Source organism: Hibiscus syriacus, unplaced genomic scaffold (assembly GCF_006381635.1).
Source record: "Hibiscus syriacus cultivar Baekdansim isolate YM2019G1 unplaced genomic scaffold, ASM638163v2 tig00117047_pilon, whole genome shotgun sequence".
Taxonomy (NCBI): Eukaryota; Viridiplantae; Streptophyta; class Magnoliopsida; order Malvales; family Malvaceae; genus Hibiscus; species Hibiscus syriacus.
In genome coordinates, this window is record NW_024063537.1 from 218,928 (window position 1) to 234,759 (window position 15,832).

The 15,832-nt window shown below is 33.7% G+C and overlaps 3 protein-coding genes across 4 annotated transcripts; 1 reads left to right on the forward strand and 2 right to left on the reverse strand.

Annotated features, from left to right (window-relative positions):
* The first annotated feature begins 2,681 nt into the window (after positions 1–2,681).
* On the forward strand, positions 2,682–4,590 carry LOC120197245 (F-box/FBD/LRR-repeat protein At1g13570-like). Of its 2 annotated transcripts, XM_039198840.1 has the most exons (5): positions 2,682–2,827; positions 3,035–3,847; positions 3,946–4,104; positions 4,186–4,485; positions 4,517–4,590. In XM_039198840.1, the coding sequence occupies exons 2-4, from the start codon at positions 3,035–3,037 to the stop codon at positions 4,477–4,479; spliced, it is 1,266 nt and encodes a 421-aa protein (XP_039054771.1). In that variant the 5' UTR covers positions 2,682–2,827; the 3' UTR covers positions 4,480–4,485; positions 4,517–4,590. The 2 variants fall into 2 exon arrangements, with proteins under 2 accessions (XP_039054771.1, XP_039054773.1); XM_039198842.1 differs by lacking the exon at positions 4,517–4,590 and having other exon boundaries at positions 4,205–4,347.
* A 313-nt stretch (positions 4,591–4,903) lies between these two features.
* LOC120197147 (choline/ethanolaminephosphotransferase 1-like) lies at positions 4,904–9,076 on the reverse strand. The gene is made up of 18 exons (XM_039198753.1): positions 8,762–9,076; positions 8,578–8,587; positions 8,409–8,459; positions 7,690–7,767; positions 7,516–7,591; positions 7,397–7,419; positions 7,219–7,319; positions 6,935–7,029; positions 6,723–6,791; positions 6,339–6,408; positions 5,975–6,038; positions 5,852–5,892; positions 5,660–5,744; positions 5,515–5,577; positions 5,376–5,434; positions 5,216–5,268; positions 5,026–5,098; positions 4,904–4,925 (listed from the first exon to the last, which is right to left on the reverse strand). The coding sequence occupies exons 1-18, from the start codon at positions 8,896–8,898 to the stop codon at positions 4,904–4,906; spliced, it is 1,170 nt and encodes a 389-aa protein (XP_039054684.1). The 5' UTR covers positions 8,899–9,076.
* A 1,343-nt stretch (positions 9,077–10,419) lies between these two features.
* On the reverse strand, positions 10,420–10,851 carry LOC120197148 (RING-H2 finger protein ATL46-like). Its single transcript, XM_039198754.1, has one exon. The coding sequence runs from the start codon at positions 10,849–10,851 to the stop codon at positions 10,420–10,422; it is 432 nt and encodes a 143-aa protein (XP_039054685.1).
* Positions 10,852–15,832: the final 4,981 nt, after the last annotated feature.

The window sequence follows — 15,832 nt, forward strand, 5'->3', positions numbered from 1 at the left end:
TAATTTGTGTTTGGAAATGAATTCGGGTTAAGGGTGTTACATACCATGAATCTCAGGATTCCTCATGCATTGCAACTACATGATGATATTGAGGCATTTGAGGGTGCAAACTTTCTTCTTGCATGGCTGTTGGTGGATGTGCCCAAACTGGCGGAGCATTTTGCATTGCTTGGCCATGAGAAACGACTGCCTCCTAGACATCACCCTCTATATCAAATGCTTGTCCATCTAAAGCAGCTTCGGCGATATCAGATTCATCGATTATTGGTGAGTCATCGTCCATCATAAGTGGAACAAAAGTTTCATCATCCTCGCTAAAATCACCAAGGATTTCACTTAATCATTTGATGAGGTTATCTACATGTTCTGATAGTCTTGCTTCTGCGATCACCAGTGCAACTGTTGATGAAGTACGATATGTGCAGTTTCGACAATAATCTCAATCATTTGATTATTAGAATATTGATGAAGGCTAACCATAACAGTTACATTATCATCGAGCAAGATTGCTTCGTATTTGAGTAAAGCCTCTGAAATGATGTGTCAATATCTCAAACTTGAAACATAACCTCTATTTTTTTATTTTCATATTCATTTACCGATGAGATACATTTAATGGGAACATCATGTTAACGGGCCTCTGTGACATGAACTGAACACCATCTTCAGTTTCGACAACTTGGCCATTTGGATGGACGACTATGAAAAACTTGTTCGCCATATCTTCATAGAGAGATTGGTTTTTGTGTGTTCAATACAATTGTAAAAATAACAAGTCTTGTGAAGATTAATCTGAAGTGGCCAACTTAAAACAAATACGACCAGTCATTAATTACTATTGAACAATTCTCCAATGAAATGTCATCTTAGTAGGCCAAATAATGGTGGTACATTATCATTTTCTGCAACTTTTCAGAGGTCATTCAATGCATAATTTAAACAACTTTTCAGAAAACGAGTGAAATAGTGGTGCATTATCATATTCTGCAACTTTTCAGATGTCATTCAATGCATAATTTAAATATATTTCAGACAACGAGCGAAATAGTGATATTTTATCATCTTCGGTAACTTTTCAATGATGTATCAACTCAAATTAAAAAACTTTTTTGTAATGCATTTATCACATCATATCAGAAAAAAAACGTGTACTTCTCATAGGTCAAATAATGACTCATTTTATCAACTTTTTAATTCATCATTTAAACATTTTCAACAATTATTAATATATGTGAGTTGAAAGCCTTTTTACTATGATATTGAAGCCCAAAAAACACCAAAACATCTTCAATTTTTCACTTGCAAAGTTTGAGTTTTTTTAAATATGTCAATTATTTGTGCAACTGCTTTTTACGATGACAAATCTATAATCATGTGTTTTTCTATAAAAAATCAATTACTCGAGTTGAAGTTCAATATAGAAATAAGAGTTCTACTCGGAAGCAGTAGAAAAGTATCTTCTTTATATTATAGATTTTTAATATCATGCACGAGGTTTTATCGAAGCAATGATATAGACCTTGCTGGAATGATTAAGACATATTACTATCACTCTTTCTCTAATGTCAATTTGTTTGTAGAGTGCGATAATCTCGACCTTGCTTGTACCATTGAGGATGTTGCTTCCAGCTCGAATATCCCACCAACTCAAACAAATGACTAAGAAAAAAACATAGATGATAAAGACACAGAAGCATGGTTTCAATTCGTACGTGAATGACAACGACAAAAAGAATGGAAAATTGAAGAACTTAACCTTACCTCTGACGAGTCTACTGATTACGGAAATTAAAACTTTTTAATCAATATTGCTATGTTAATGATTTTATTTAATGTTTATGGTGTTTGTAAGGTTAGTTTTATTTACATCCTTATGTTAATGTATTAAGTTTGTATTTTTTCTTCTGAAATTATATTTCTGAAAGTCTAATCTAATGTTCATAGTTTATTGTCCTTTTCAACATAATCTACCACATTTTGGAGAGAGAAAAAAAAAATCTAACAGAACTTGTCACTTCGAGGTGACGAGTTTCAATGTATTTTTTTCTTTCCATCATTAAATTCACATAATAATTTAAAAAATATTTTTAATAGAACTCGTTATCTTGATGTGTCTTGTTGGACCAAATAATTAAAGTGGATGTCCTATTGGACCAAATAATTAAAGCGATGTCCTATTGGGAAAAAACAGTAGAAGATTCATTTATCATTAAGGGTGTGCAAATCCGGGTACCCGATTACCAGGTACCCGGAACATTCGGGTCGGTGAATTCTCGGCCCGTGTCCCGACCCGGATGTTGCGGGTACTCGTTTTTTTTATTTTCAAATTATTAATTTAAAAAAATATACACAAATTTAAATGTTCGAAACTTCGAATTACATACTCCAACATCCGAACATAAAATTTAAAAGTTCGAAATACAAAATCTAATAATTCATTATATTATATATAATAAAAAAATAAAAACTAATCGGGTACCCAGTTACCCGGAAAAACACAATTTTATGACCTGGACCCGACCCGGTAAATATCGGACCGGGTACCTAACCCGATCGTGTAATTTTTTTAAAAAAATTACCCGAAATTTTAATGTTCAGATCGACGAATCAAATCAACCAGGTCGGATATTTTTACACACCCCTGTCTATCATAGTCTAAATGGGCCACCGCCTCTAACTCAAAAACTCAATACGTAAATGAAATAAACGTTCCAACCTTTAACTATCAAGATCAAGGCTCTTCCTTTGTTTTTGGCTGCAGTGTGATCTGATGACAGATATGAAGAAGAAGCCATAACTTGTCTCTGGGTTCCCCATTTTATCCTTGGTTAGTCTTCTCTCTCTATTTTGCTTGATCCGTCTCTTATGATATGTTTCTTCTCCACTGATGGAATTTATGAGAAAACCCCATTTTTTAGAACCCTAAATTACCCAGAAATCTTTCATCAAAGCTTACGGATTATGCTGCTATTAGTTTGTACGGAAAGTTTCGACCTTTAACAATTGAATGATATATAGAATTAAAATTATGCAGATGGGTGATGTTTTGGCTCCGGATTTGATTAGTGATTTGCCTCAGAGCATTGTAGAAAGTATCCTCACGCGTTTACCGATTCGTGATGCTGTTAGAACTAGCATTTTATCGAGTAGATGGAGGTATAAATGGGCAACGCTTACCCAACTTGTGTTTGATGAAAAGTGTGTGATTTTATCGAATGATCGATGTAAAGTCGAGGATAGTCTTGTTAAGTTCATCACTCGGACTCTTTTTCTGCACCAAGGGCCGATTCATAAGTTCCAGCTTACGACTTTGCACTTGCAGTCCTGCCCGGATATCGATCAATGGTTACTTTTCCTTTCGAGGAATGACATCAAGGAGTTGGTTCTTGAATTGGGAGAAGGAGAGTGGTTTAGGGTTCCTTCTTGTCTTTTTAACTGTAAAAAGCTGACCCGTCTGGATCTTTTCCGTTGCGAATTCGACCCGCCACCTAGTTTTAAAGGGTTCTTGTACTTGAAGAGTCTTAATCTTCACCAGGTTTTGGTTTCCCCTGAGGCAATTGAAAGTCTTATATCTAGTTGCCCTCTTCTCGACAGCTTAGCATTGTCGTACTTTGATAGTCTAGCGCTTACTATCCGTGCTCCGAATCTCAAGTATTTGTGTCTTGAAGGTGAATTCAAAGATATTTGTCTCGAAAATACCCCACTTTTAGTTGCAATGTCGGTTGCTATGTATATGACCGATGACATAGCTGAGCACTTTGAACAAAGCTCAAGCTGCAACTTTAACAGGTTTCTTGGCAGTGTGCCTCGTCTTGAGAGGCTCATCGGGCATATATACTTTACAAAGGTAAAACTATGTCGGATTTCTACTTTTGGCTTGTTAAAGTTTATCTAGTTTATATATGTTACAAGGGTACTGTCTGTTAAATTTTCTGTCTTTTGAAGTATTTGAGCATAGGCGACGACCTTGGAAGACTTCCTATTACATATGTACATCTGAAGGTAGTTGAATTGAATCAAGTAAGTTTCGAAGATATGAAGGAAATACTCGTTGTTCTTCGCTTGATTACCAACTCTCCTAATTTGAGGGAACTTCAAATTTCGGTGAGTGTTACGGTCTTATATTTTCATTGGTGGTTGCTGTTGATTTATGTTTCTATTTGAGGTCTTATTGTTTCGTTTTAGGGTTCCTCGAACGCATTAGTTGCTATAGATGCACCCGATTTGGACTTCTGGGATGATGAACGCCCTTCGGATTGCACATTCAAACAACTAAAACTTGTGAAGATGACGGATATGTCCGGTGTGCCTCATGAGATGGAGTTCATCAAATTTCTTCTCGCGAATTCGCCAGCGCTCGAGACGATGAGTATCTCACCTTGCGTATATGTCATGGACGGAAGACTGAATATGTTAATCGAGCTGTTGAGGTTTAGACGAGCCTCGGCTCAAGCAGAAATTTTATTCATTCAAAATTAATAAATGATTCGTCTGTTAATAGAGCACAAGTTACTAATTTATGTCTTTCTTTCGAAATCTCGAACAGTTGAGCATCCAAATGCATATCACTGTAACATTACTGAGCAGATTGCTGTAGTTTATGTTCATGACTATGCATGCATAGATACATGCATTGTCAATGAAGTATGCATAGATACATGCACTGGCAATGAAGCATGCATAGATACATGCATTATCCATTATAAATGTAGTATATAAACACATGAACATCCATTATCCAAATCCATATTATTTGTAAATTCGAATGTCATTCATGACATAAACATTCTATAGTTGAGAGATTATTTTGTAACTTTTAATATCCAGTGGACTCAACAAATCAATATCCTATAGTCGAGGGTCCATTTGTATACTTTATCCTAATGTTATAGATAAATCGTGTTTAAGCTTCCTTCCGAGTTATCCTGTCATTTTAAGCAAGAGATGAATGGTCAGAAACAACTGAATCTTTCTTGCAGAAATGGACCCGAAACACATTGAAGTTCCATGCACAACATTCCTAACCTGAAGCAGTAAATTCCCAAGGCCGTCGTAATTTCGCGTATAACCGATGTGGCGAAGTGAAAGTAAAGTGATCCTGTTCGGAAAAACATAACAAGCTTATCAATGTATCGAAGGAACATCGAAAGACATGATCTCGATCTCGAGACCAGAACAGGGACACTATAAGGTTAATATAAGGTAGCTGCCATACCTGTGAATAAACAGTAACCGAGAAGAACAATGAACTCATCGACCAACGGAACACTATAAAACGATGGAGAAAAAAACAACATCAGCATTTTTCGTTCTTCGGAAACAACAGCTAAAAGCTGCGATAATTCTGGTTAGAAACCGCAATCCGACACACATACCCCTCGTTTAATCTAGCTGTAAGAGCATTTGCAATCGCCAATGGAAGATACAAGAGTGACTGCAAACAAATATAGTGCAATCGACCGTTTTTCGTAACCAAATCGATCAAAATGTAGTAAAATCAAGAATGCTACTTACCATGCACATGTTGGTTTTTAATCCCTTTGGTTCATCGCATAGGTGAGCCAAAATCATCCGTCCCTGTCGAAACCATTTTCACTTCTAAGATACCAATGACAATCTCAAAGAGTACATATGACAGAATAATCAAGCAAGCTTTTACCACAAGGAATCCGAATGCAAGTCCAGTACCCAGTATAACTAAATGCGGATAATTTCGCATTACATCGGAGGGCGATAGATGATCCCTTCAAAGTAAGAAAGAAAACGGAATAAAGTCGATTTACGATCAAAAAGAAGAAGAAAAATAAAGGTTGACATTGCTATAAGAGAAAAGAGGACAGACTCAAATTACCAAATGAGCACTCCAGCCATGAGTACAACAAAAGGATAAAGCTGACGAGAAAGAACATATAACACATTAATCGTTTAAGCATACGTATAAGGAAGAAAGAAACGGATAAAAGTTTGGAATTACCATTGCTAAAGCTGATAACATGCTTCCTTTTCTTGCCTTCACGACCTTATGGACGTTGCGTATACTGCAATAGAAACCATACAAGAGCATAAGAGAATCTTACCTATACATTACATTACTATGAACAAAATAAAGAATGCTGGACTGATAGAAAACTTGGCCTCTGCAATTCAATGAGCCTAGGCAGCTATGAGGTGAAAATAAAAGGGGAATTGACGATGGCGATGCAATTAGCTTATGTAATCACGTGAAGCTTCGGCTCTAACATCGGACTGGCTAAAGTGGACAATTATCCGCAAAAGGTCAAAGCATAAGTAATACAAAGCACTAGTATAAAACTACAAGAGTGTAGATAACTGCTTACTTGCAAAACACTGTAGGTAAAACAGCAAATGGTAACAACAGATATACGGCCCCTTTGTACGTTGGAAGTTCTAAAGAAAAAAAAGAGAATAAGATACTCTGAAATCGACGGATATGTAGCACTAGATTGTAGAATAAGAACACTGCTGAAACAGGGGCAACACCAAGATATGGCACTGAAAGAAGAACAAACATAGCATATGGTGGCAATCACATATCAAGGAAGTCAAGCGTGAAGCAATCTCATGATAGAATCTAAAATCACTCGTATATTGCATTTAAGGTATTTGTGCAGTACAACCGATGTCGACTAATAGAGGAACCACGTGATACTGTTGCGATTGGGAGAAAAGTATTATCCCATTTTTTTAAGCAAAGAACTTACCGGTGACGAAAGGAGTCCAACTGAAGAATGGTAGGGACTGCCTAAATGGCTGAGCCCACCACTGGGCACCTTGCAGGGAAAAAGATAAAGCAATTATAAATGATTAAAAAAATCAGAATAAGTTCAAATTTTGAAGCGTGGAACACAAGTAAAATAAAGGTTTCGTAGTAGAGGCTGCCAAAGCGCGTGTAACATCAAGTAAGGAACTATACCAACGATTGTTGTCATAAAGTGCAATGAATATATCAGTGCAAGACCCTCAGTCGGCCCGTTGACAACAGGAAGGATAAGTGAATTGGAGAAATAGCTGCAGAGAAATGAACCACAACAGAATTATCAGCAACAATAATAGAACCTTGATGAAGTGATTTCCTAGAAAACAAAATTTATAACACATTTATGGAATAAACCAAAGTAATTGAATAACTGCAGTGTATGGAAGGATTTCACAGAAAGAAAACAAAAAGCAAAAGCAAAATACAATTTGATTACTCACTGCTCCCATGTAGCACTGTAAAACGGTATAGCTGAAATTGCCCAGAACCAGAAACTGCCAGCTCCACACATGGCAGTGCTCCCAAAGGCCATGGTTTCAAACTGTAAATAGAACCAATATTGTATAATGTGAAGAATTCTATAAACCGTTGTCATGTGATACAAGTTAAAATACATACCGCACATGCGAGTGCATCACACCCTGCAATATGCCAGGACCGTTGAAAGTAATTATCCCATCAGATTTTGTGCTAATATAAATAGCAAAGGAGGGGAAATAGATGATACGCGAAATTACCATGGTCGAAAAGTTCTCCAAGCGGACTCGAGGAGTTTGTTCGTCTAGCTTGTTTCCCGTCAACAGCATCAAAAGTCTGGCAAGGTAATTACATTCATGCTCATTCCCTTCCAGAACACAACAATGGAATACAGAGAATTTTAAAAAAAATTCCAGCAAGGTGGAGGTATAAACCTGATATAAAAATAGAAGCAATCCATGCGCAAGATGAACCCATCTCGGTGGGGGTGTATCCAAGCGAGGGGAATAAACCTTGAACAGTAATACAAATCGAAAAGTGAATGGAAAGATAATGGCAAAAGAATATATACCATTCTCCCAAGCCTTCAAAGACACCATCATACACACAACCAAAATGTTTCCTGAACTATACATTTATCTGTGAAAACTACATCATAAATTAAACAGATTTTCACAGATAAGCAGGGCAACACCAGTTGTGTGTTAATTACAGAAACTGCTTCGAAGAAATGAAATTTATTTCTATACTAAAATGCAATTGCGTGAGAAAAAAAAGAAAGAGAATCTATGGTTCTTGAATCTTGCAGGCTAAATCAACTTATTCAAGTGACACCAATACCTTTCTCATTGTTTAAATGTCATTTACACACAATGCAAAATCTATGGTTCTTGAAGGTTAAATCAGCATACCCAAGTCATATTTTGTTCAGTTCAATCTATTCGAGTATAAATAACATTCAACCAACCACACAAAATGAAATGGTTGGAAGCTACAGAATAAAGAAAACACTTTCTCATCTCCTTTGAACTGAACATCAGTCGGTTAACATGAACTGGAAAAGAAAGATTAAAGAACAGGGGCTCAACTCCGAATCAGAAATCAAAATAAATAAAACATTGAAGAAAATAAGGACAGAGAGTTCCCCACTCACAAATCCAAGTAGTGCAGATATAACCAAGAACATAAACCCTGTAAGTGTTATCTTAAGAAACAAAAGCATAAACAAATTAGTAATCAAATAAGACAGGTAATACACGCATGTGCACGCATGCATGTACAGTGAAAATCACAATTCAGTAGTAGTAGTAAGAATTGCATACCATGTTTGGTCTGGTGGAAATGCCAAGCCGGAAACATGCACATATACAAACATACATAAACTCATTAGTGCCAGAAAACATCACCAAAATGCTTAAAAACCCCCATTGAAGCACATGATATGGTCTTCAAAACTTAAACTGTCACACAGATGTAAAACCCAACTGCATGTATGAAGCAACTTACGGCATCCAAAGAGGGAAGAAGGTAACAAAGCGGTTCCAAAAGGGTTGCAATACATATTTAGCAAGGTAAGAGTGATCCACTCCACTGTATTTGTATCTATGCAAAGCTGTCATGCCATGTGCCCCTATATACCCCATTCTTCCTTGTTAACAAAATCACTGAGACCTGCAAAAATTGAAACTTAAAAATGTATATGATTTCAGTGAGCAAACAATTGGGTGTAAATGAAAACGTCTCAAAACAAGAAAAACAAGAAAACCCAACAAGGAAATTAAGATAAAAGATTTTTAAAAACCCTTCAAGTTGATATTTTTACCAAAATGATTTGCTTTTTAAACCGATAGTCATTACAGAAAGTGCAGATTATGAAAATATAGGTTACTATCGATCAAAAAACATTGAAGATCATCAATGAACGTAGAACAAAAGGGGGGGGGGAAGATGGGTATTTGTATACCTATTAGAAACGGAGATCAAACGAGAGAATTTAATTCTAGAATTAGTATGGCATTGTATCTACTAATGCAAAATAAAGCAACAGGTTTTTTTCCCCTTTCTTTAGTTTGTTTGTTCTATCCCGCCTTTCAAATGAACGAAGCAGTAACGTAGGGAAAATAAAAACGGAGTCTTTATATTACTTAAAAAGGAGGAAAATGAAAGTCAAAAAACAGAAATGCTAGTTAAAAGGGAATTTTATTTAGGTATCTCGATTTTAATGATCTGACACATGTTATAATTTGATAAATTTATTTCGTTTTATCATATAACTATTTTTTTAAAATAATACATAATGTTACGTTTTGGTTTCATTTTTGTCATTCACTGTAAAAAAAATTAACATAACTGCTAACGTGATATTTTTATTTTTTTTAGTGATGATATGTCATTATCTTATGGTGGCACAACAACATCACCGTTATTTTTTAACTTAAGGGTTACTTTTATTCATATAGTAGATACGGTTTATAATTTTCACCCTGTGATATTTTTGCATCAATTTAACCATTGAAGTTATTTAATTGCATCATCTTAAACTTTTAACCTTTAACTTTAAACTCTAAACCATAACTTCTACTCATTGATTATAAACCCTAAAACATAAATAATAACCTAAACCCTTAAACAATAGTAAATATTTTAAATATTGGTGTAATTAAATAATTTCGATGTCTAAATTGATGTGAAAATACCATAAGATCAAAAATAACTCTTAAGTCTTATTTTTTTAACGACGAGTGATCAAAATGAAGGCAAAACAAAAGGGAATGTGTTCATCTTGAAATCTAAATTTTCTTCAATTAGTTACTTTTATTAGTTGTGTCCAACCAGAAATTTTATTTGTGTACTCTCTATACGAAAAATTTATATTATTAATGTATGTGTGTTCGTCATAAAAAATATATTTTTAAATTTACTGCTGATTAAGTCATATTAAAAGTGTTTCTATTTTAACGATGGAATAATCTATTTGTAATAAATATTTTAATTGAGGGACTAAATTACAACTTCTAGAGATAAAATACCCATTCATAATCAAATTAACAATTAAATGATTTGGATGTATTTTACCCATATATAATCCAGGCATCCTAGTGCTGATAGAACTCCTCCGACTAAAAGCTAACGGAGGAATTTTCAAGTGTAAGTTTCAGCTAAGCTTAGCGCAGCCACCAGTTATCGCGGCGGTGGTCGGAGTGAAAATCGAAACCGTCAAACACCAGCACTTCAGCGCCGGCAACTAGCTTAGCCGGAGTTGACAACGTACGACAAACGGGACAAGTCGATGAACAGCTATAACCAAGCCATCTATCCAAGCAAACCTTGTGGAAAAGATGGTTACACCTCAACTCTCTCATCTCATCGTCTTCTTCGATTTCGCATAGGCAGACGGCACAGGTAACTTCCTCGGCTTCGTCTGGGTCGGTGCCGCAGCCATGAAATCGGACGACGGCGAGTCGATCGACATGAACGGCGGGAAGCGGCGGAAATGGCTGCACGGTGTAAGTGCCGGGGAAGAAGCAATGGTTGAGCAACAAGTTACAGGCTAATTTCAAGTGGTTTAGTATCAAAATGATGTAATAACACAACATGGTGTGGAACTATGGGGGTGATGAAGCAGAAGGACAACAATGGGTGTAAATTGTGGATATTATGACAATAATTTATGGCTAGAAAGAAAAGGGTTATACGAGGGCATTTATAGACTTAAAAGTGGACGGTCGGTAGTAGAAAAACTAGACTTATTCTAAAAATTAATTTTTTCAACTCGACTCGATTTGAAAAAATTTGACTTGAATATACTCCGAGTTTTAATTTTATAAACTCGACTCGAAAAAATTTCAAGTTCAAATCAAGTTGTAAAATACAATTCGAATAACTCAAAATTTTTAGTAATTAGTATATTAATTTTCAAATTTGAATCGACTCTCCTGCCTTTGTATGACATATGTAAATCACATATGAAAAAAATATAAAAAAATACATATGTATTGTATATGATTGTAAATACCATTTAAATTGGAATCAAATAATGTCATAATATTGTAAATATTTGCAATTAAATTTAAATATAAACTCAAAAATTTGACTCGACTCGACTCAAAAAATTATCAAGTCAACTCCGAGTTGTAAAATAAGACTCGTCAACTCAAATAACTCGAAATTTTTTTACTCGACTCGACTTGATCGAACACTCACCCCTACTCCAACCCTCTCATTTCCAAAATTAATTATGGGTTAACTACATCATAGATCACTTATGTTTCTGTTTTATTCACTTTCTCTCACTAATTTTTAAAAAATATAATATTATGATAATTTCGTTTTCATTTAATTAAGATATGGTCACTTCCGTTTTCATTTAATTAAGATGTGGTCACCACGGGTTAACGGTTAACAGAATAGGTGATATGATATTTTGGTATAATCACATTTGATACATGTTATTTACATATTCTTTCAATTTAATCCTACTCTGGCCTCAATTTGCTTTGCTTTATTTTCTTTCGACCAGAGGGTGACACATGTCACCCTTTGATTGGTGAAAATAAATATAATAAATTAAAATAAAATTAATCCTTCAATCGAATGGTGACATGTGGTATCATTCGATTAGAGGATTAAATTTATTTTAATTTATTAAAAGTATGAATAAATTGAGAGAATATATAAATAACAGGGACCAAATGTGTGATTAAACCAAAATATTTAATTGTTATTAACGACGGTTAACTCGTGGTGGCCACATCTTAATTAAATAAAAACGAAAAAGATCATATATTGTGTTTTTTTTAAATCAATGAGAAAAAATTAGAGAAAACACAAATATAAGTGATTAATCACGTAGTTAACTAATTAATTATAGTAGTAAACAATAATTAATTAGGCCAATCAGACTTGAACAATAATTAGAGTAGAATCTGAAGCTTCACACATAATAATAAATGAATTAAGATAAAAAAAAAACAAGTGATCCAACAAATTACATTGAATGATCCAATTATCTTATAAAATTTAAAAGTATTTTTATTTACATAAAAAAATTAAAAATGAAAACCAACCAAAATTAGTGAAAAATCTAATTTTTTTATAAAGAAAATAAGAGAGAGTATAAAGAAAGGCATCCTAATTTAAGGTCGAGAAAATATGCAATCGAAAATGTCATAAAAATCATATTATTTTCGATTGGGTGCAACCTAAAATGTTAAAATTTTCTTAGCATTTTTCGGTTGAAAACCTTTTTTTATAACATTTTCGATTGGCACCTAAAATGTTACTTTCTGCAGAACATTTTCGGTTCAACCTAAAAAGTTAATATTTTAAGTTTCGTCCAACCGAAAATATTATGATTTTTATAACATTTTCGGTTGCATCCATTTTCTGTTGATTCTCAACCTTAAATTAGGCTTTCGTAGGACATAAGGATGAGCATGGGTCAGGTCGGGTTGAATTTTTTATCCAGCCGACCCGAAAAATATACACCTTCCACCCGACCCGAACCCGGCCCGAAAATATACACATTCCATTCGATCCGACTTAAAATAATATTTTTATTAAAAAAATATTTTTATATAGAGATTTAATTGAAAGAAAATAATATATAGATGTATTATATTATTGCAATTATTTCTACGTATATAAGGTAAAATTACAATTTCCGGGTCAGATCAAATATTTTTCACCCTAAATATAAACTCGACCTGACCAGAACATAGCATTAAAAATACTTAACTCGACCCAACCTTAAAATTATTATTTTTTAAATCTAATCGAAACTTGTGAATTTAGAGTACTATGCCCATCCTAGTAGGACATAACTACCCAGAAAATAGAAAGAGATGCTATTTATGACCGATTTTGACGTGTGTGGACGAAATGCGGTGGGCCAAGTCAAATGCAAATGGGAATCTGGGTTTGATTTGATATGATTTTGCCCCGTGACATGCATTTTAACTATTTAAATCGTGATTAGATTCTTTAAATGTTGTACAAAAATGGTATCCTAACTTAACATTTTATCTCAATTTGGTACTTGAAAGGTTTTTTAATCTAATTTAGTATTTATATTTCATATTTTATCCCAATTAACATTTGAGATTTTTTAATATATTTAATTTAGGCTTTATACCAAAATAAATGTCCAAACCATACCTATTTTTTCAAATAGGTGTCTAAACTATTTTTTGACTCATCCTGGTACCTTACGTTACAAACATTACCCATTTAGGCATCGGGGCCATCAACAGTGTTAATTTTCACGTTAAGTGACACGTGATATAATCTGGTAATTTTAAATTGTTATTTAAAATTTTAAAAATAAATTATATATTTAAAAAAACACAAATTAAATTTTGAAAACCTTCACTTCAACTCCTAAACTCACGTCGGCTATCGCCTTTTGCCGTCAACGAAGCTCCACCTGACCTCCCCTCCCCCCAGCGACCAAAACCCCCATAAAATCGTGACCGGTCGATGGTCAATCGACGACGAATCAATGTTTTATACCTCACGAACCCTAGGATGAAAATCACGATCTCATGCAATTTTGACGGCCAATCAACGGAAGCTACGACGGCGTATGAGTAAGAGGATGACATAGACTACGTCGGTGGTGGTGGTCGTTGCCAGAAAGGGCGGCGATGACAGATTAAGGATTTGATATTTTGGGTTGTTTTATAATATAAAAAAAGTTAGTTTTTTTTTTATAAGTATCATAATATTTTTAAAAATAAATTTCAAAATACCAAATTATGACAAATATCTCTTAACGGGAGAAATTAACACCTTTGACGGTCTGACACCTAAATGGGTAACGTTTGTAACGTTAGACAGCTGGATGAGTCAAAAAATAGTTTAGGCACCTATTTAGAAAAAGTGATATAATTTAATCACTTATTTTTTATATTAAGCCTTTAATTTAACATTCAAACTTTATATTATGTCATACTTTAATACTTGAGATTTTAGAATATTATGATTTGGAATACGTAAAGGCTTATATCACACTCTATTAGTCCTAAAAAATATTATGATTTGGAATACGTAAAGGCTTATATCGTACTTTAATACTTAAGATTTTTTTTCCTCAAAATTATATATAATATTTAGTTTTTGTTTTATTTTAGTACTCCACTGTTTAAAATTTAACATGTTTAGTACCTAAACTATCATTTTTGATCCATTTTAGTACCTAAACTTTCAAAAATTTCAAAACTTAACGTTAAAATTTGAATGGAGGTATTAAAATGAAACAAAAACTAAACTTTAAGTATAATTTTAAAATAATTAAAAGTTTAGGTATTAAAAAAGACAAATAAGTAGTTTAGATACCAAACATATAATTTACCCTTTAAATGATCACTTTTTCATGTATTTGAACGTGAAACATTTCCTTTGAGAGACAAATATTTCGTTCTCGTACGATAGGTGGTCACAACAAACAGCGAACGGAAGTAACGCAAGGGAGGCCAAAGACAATCAAACACCGTGTCCCAGACAAAACCTAAACCATCAAGCAAGGACACATTGAACACGTGGTCAACCACCGTGGGAAAGGAGGAGAACAGCCATTCAGCGGCTCAACCGCACCCCACCACAACTGAGGGGTGGTTAAATTTAAATAATAGAAGAACCGAAACAATTTCAAACCAAAACCAACAATGATACAAACAAATTATAAATTTAAAAATAATGATTATTTACACGAATCAATCGACTTCGGTTGAAAAAGAATTATAATTATTCTTTAAGGTTTTAAATTCGAGTATCTTAAATGTCAGGGGCATAAACGTTTAGTGTCATTAGTTAAGGGTTATATCTGAACCAAAAAAAAATTATAGTTATTCTTTAAGGTTTTAAGTTCGAGAATCATAAATGTCAGGGGCATAAGCGTTCAGTGCCATTAGTTAAGAGTTATATCTGAACAAGTAAACACATACTACCTTGTAGTTACCCCAGATTTAAGGGTAAACAAAACTCAATTCGATTAGAAAAATTAATTTTATCGACTCTACTTTAAAAAATTAGACTCGAATTAACTTCGAGTTGTAATTTCATAAACTCAACCCAACTTGAAAAAATTTAAAGTTAACGAGTTATAAAATGTAACTTAAATAACTCAAATTTTTATGATATATTTTATATTACATATAAAAAAAATATGAAGAAATATTTATGTATTATATATGGTTATAAAAAATTCATTTAAATTATAATCAGATAATATCATAATATAATAAATATGTATAATTAAATTTAAACAAAAATTTGACTCGACCCGAATTTTAAACTCGATTCGAAAAAATTTCAAGTCAATTTCGAGTTGTAAAGTAAAAAACATCAACTCAACTAACTCAAAATTTTTTGACTAAATTCGACTTGATTAAACACTCACCCTACCTAGATTAATGCTGCAAAAATGTTAAAAAGAAGGGTAAACTACACCATTCCTCACTTAACTTTACGCTCTCTTATTTTACTCACTGTACTTTCAATTTTTCTAATTTGCTCACTGAAATTTCGGCTTACTTGTTTTGGCTCAATCCAAATTGTTTTCTTTCCCCCCTAACTTTA

Coding starts and splice junctions, on each gene's coding strand:
- LOC120197245 (XM_039198840.1), top strand. CDS start 3,035: ATGGGTGATGTTTTGGCTCCGGATTTGATTAGTGATTTGCCTCAGAGC. Junction 3,848..3,945: donor GGCATATATACTTTACAAAG/GTAAAACTATGT, acceptor TGTCTTTTGAAG/TATTTGAGCATAGGCGACGA. Junction 4,105..4,185: donor TGAGGGAACTTCAAATTTCG/GTGAGTGTTACG, acceptor GTTTCGTTTTAG/GGTTCCTCGAACGCATTAGT.
- LOC120197147 (XM_039198753.1), bottom strand. CDS start 8,898: ATGGGGTATATAGGGGCACATGGCATGACAGCTTTGCATAGATACAAA. Junction 7,420..7,515: donor TGGAGAACTTTTCGACCATG/GTAATTTCGCGT, acceptor GGCATATTGCAG/GGTGTGATGCACTCGCATGT. Junction 7,320..7,396: donor GTGATGCACTCGCATGTGCG/GTATGTATTTTA, acceptor TTCTATTTACAG/TTTGAAACCATGGCCTTTGG.
- LOC120197148 (XM_039198754.1), bottom strand. CDS start 10,851: ATGTTGTGTTATTACATCATTTTGATACTAAACCACTTGAAATTAGCC.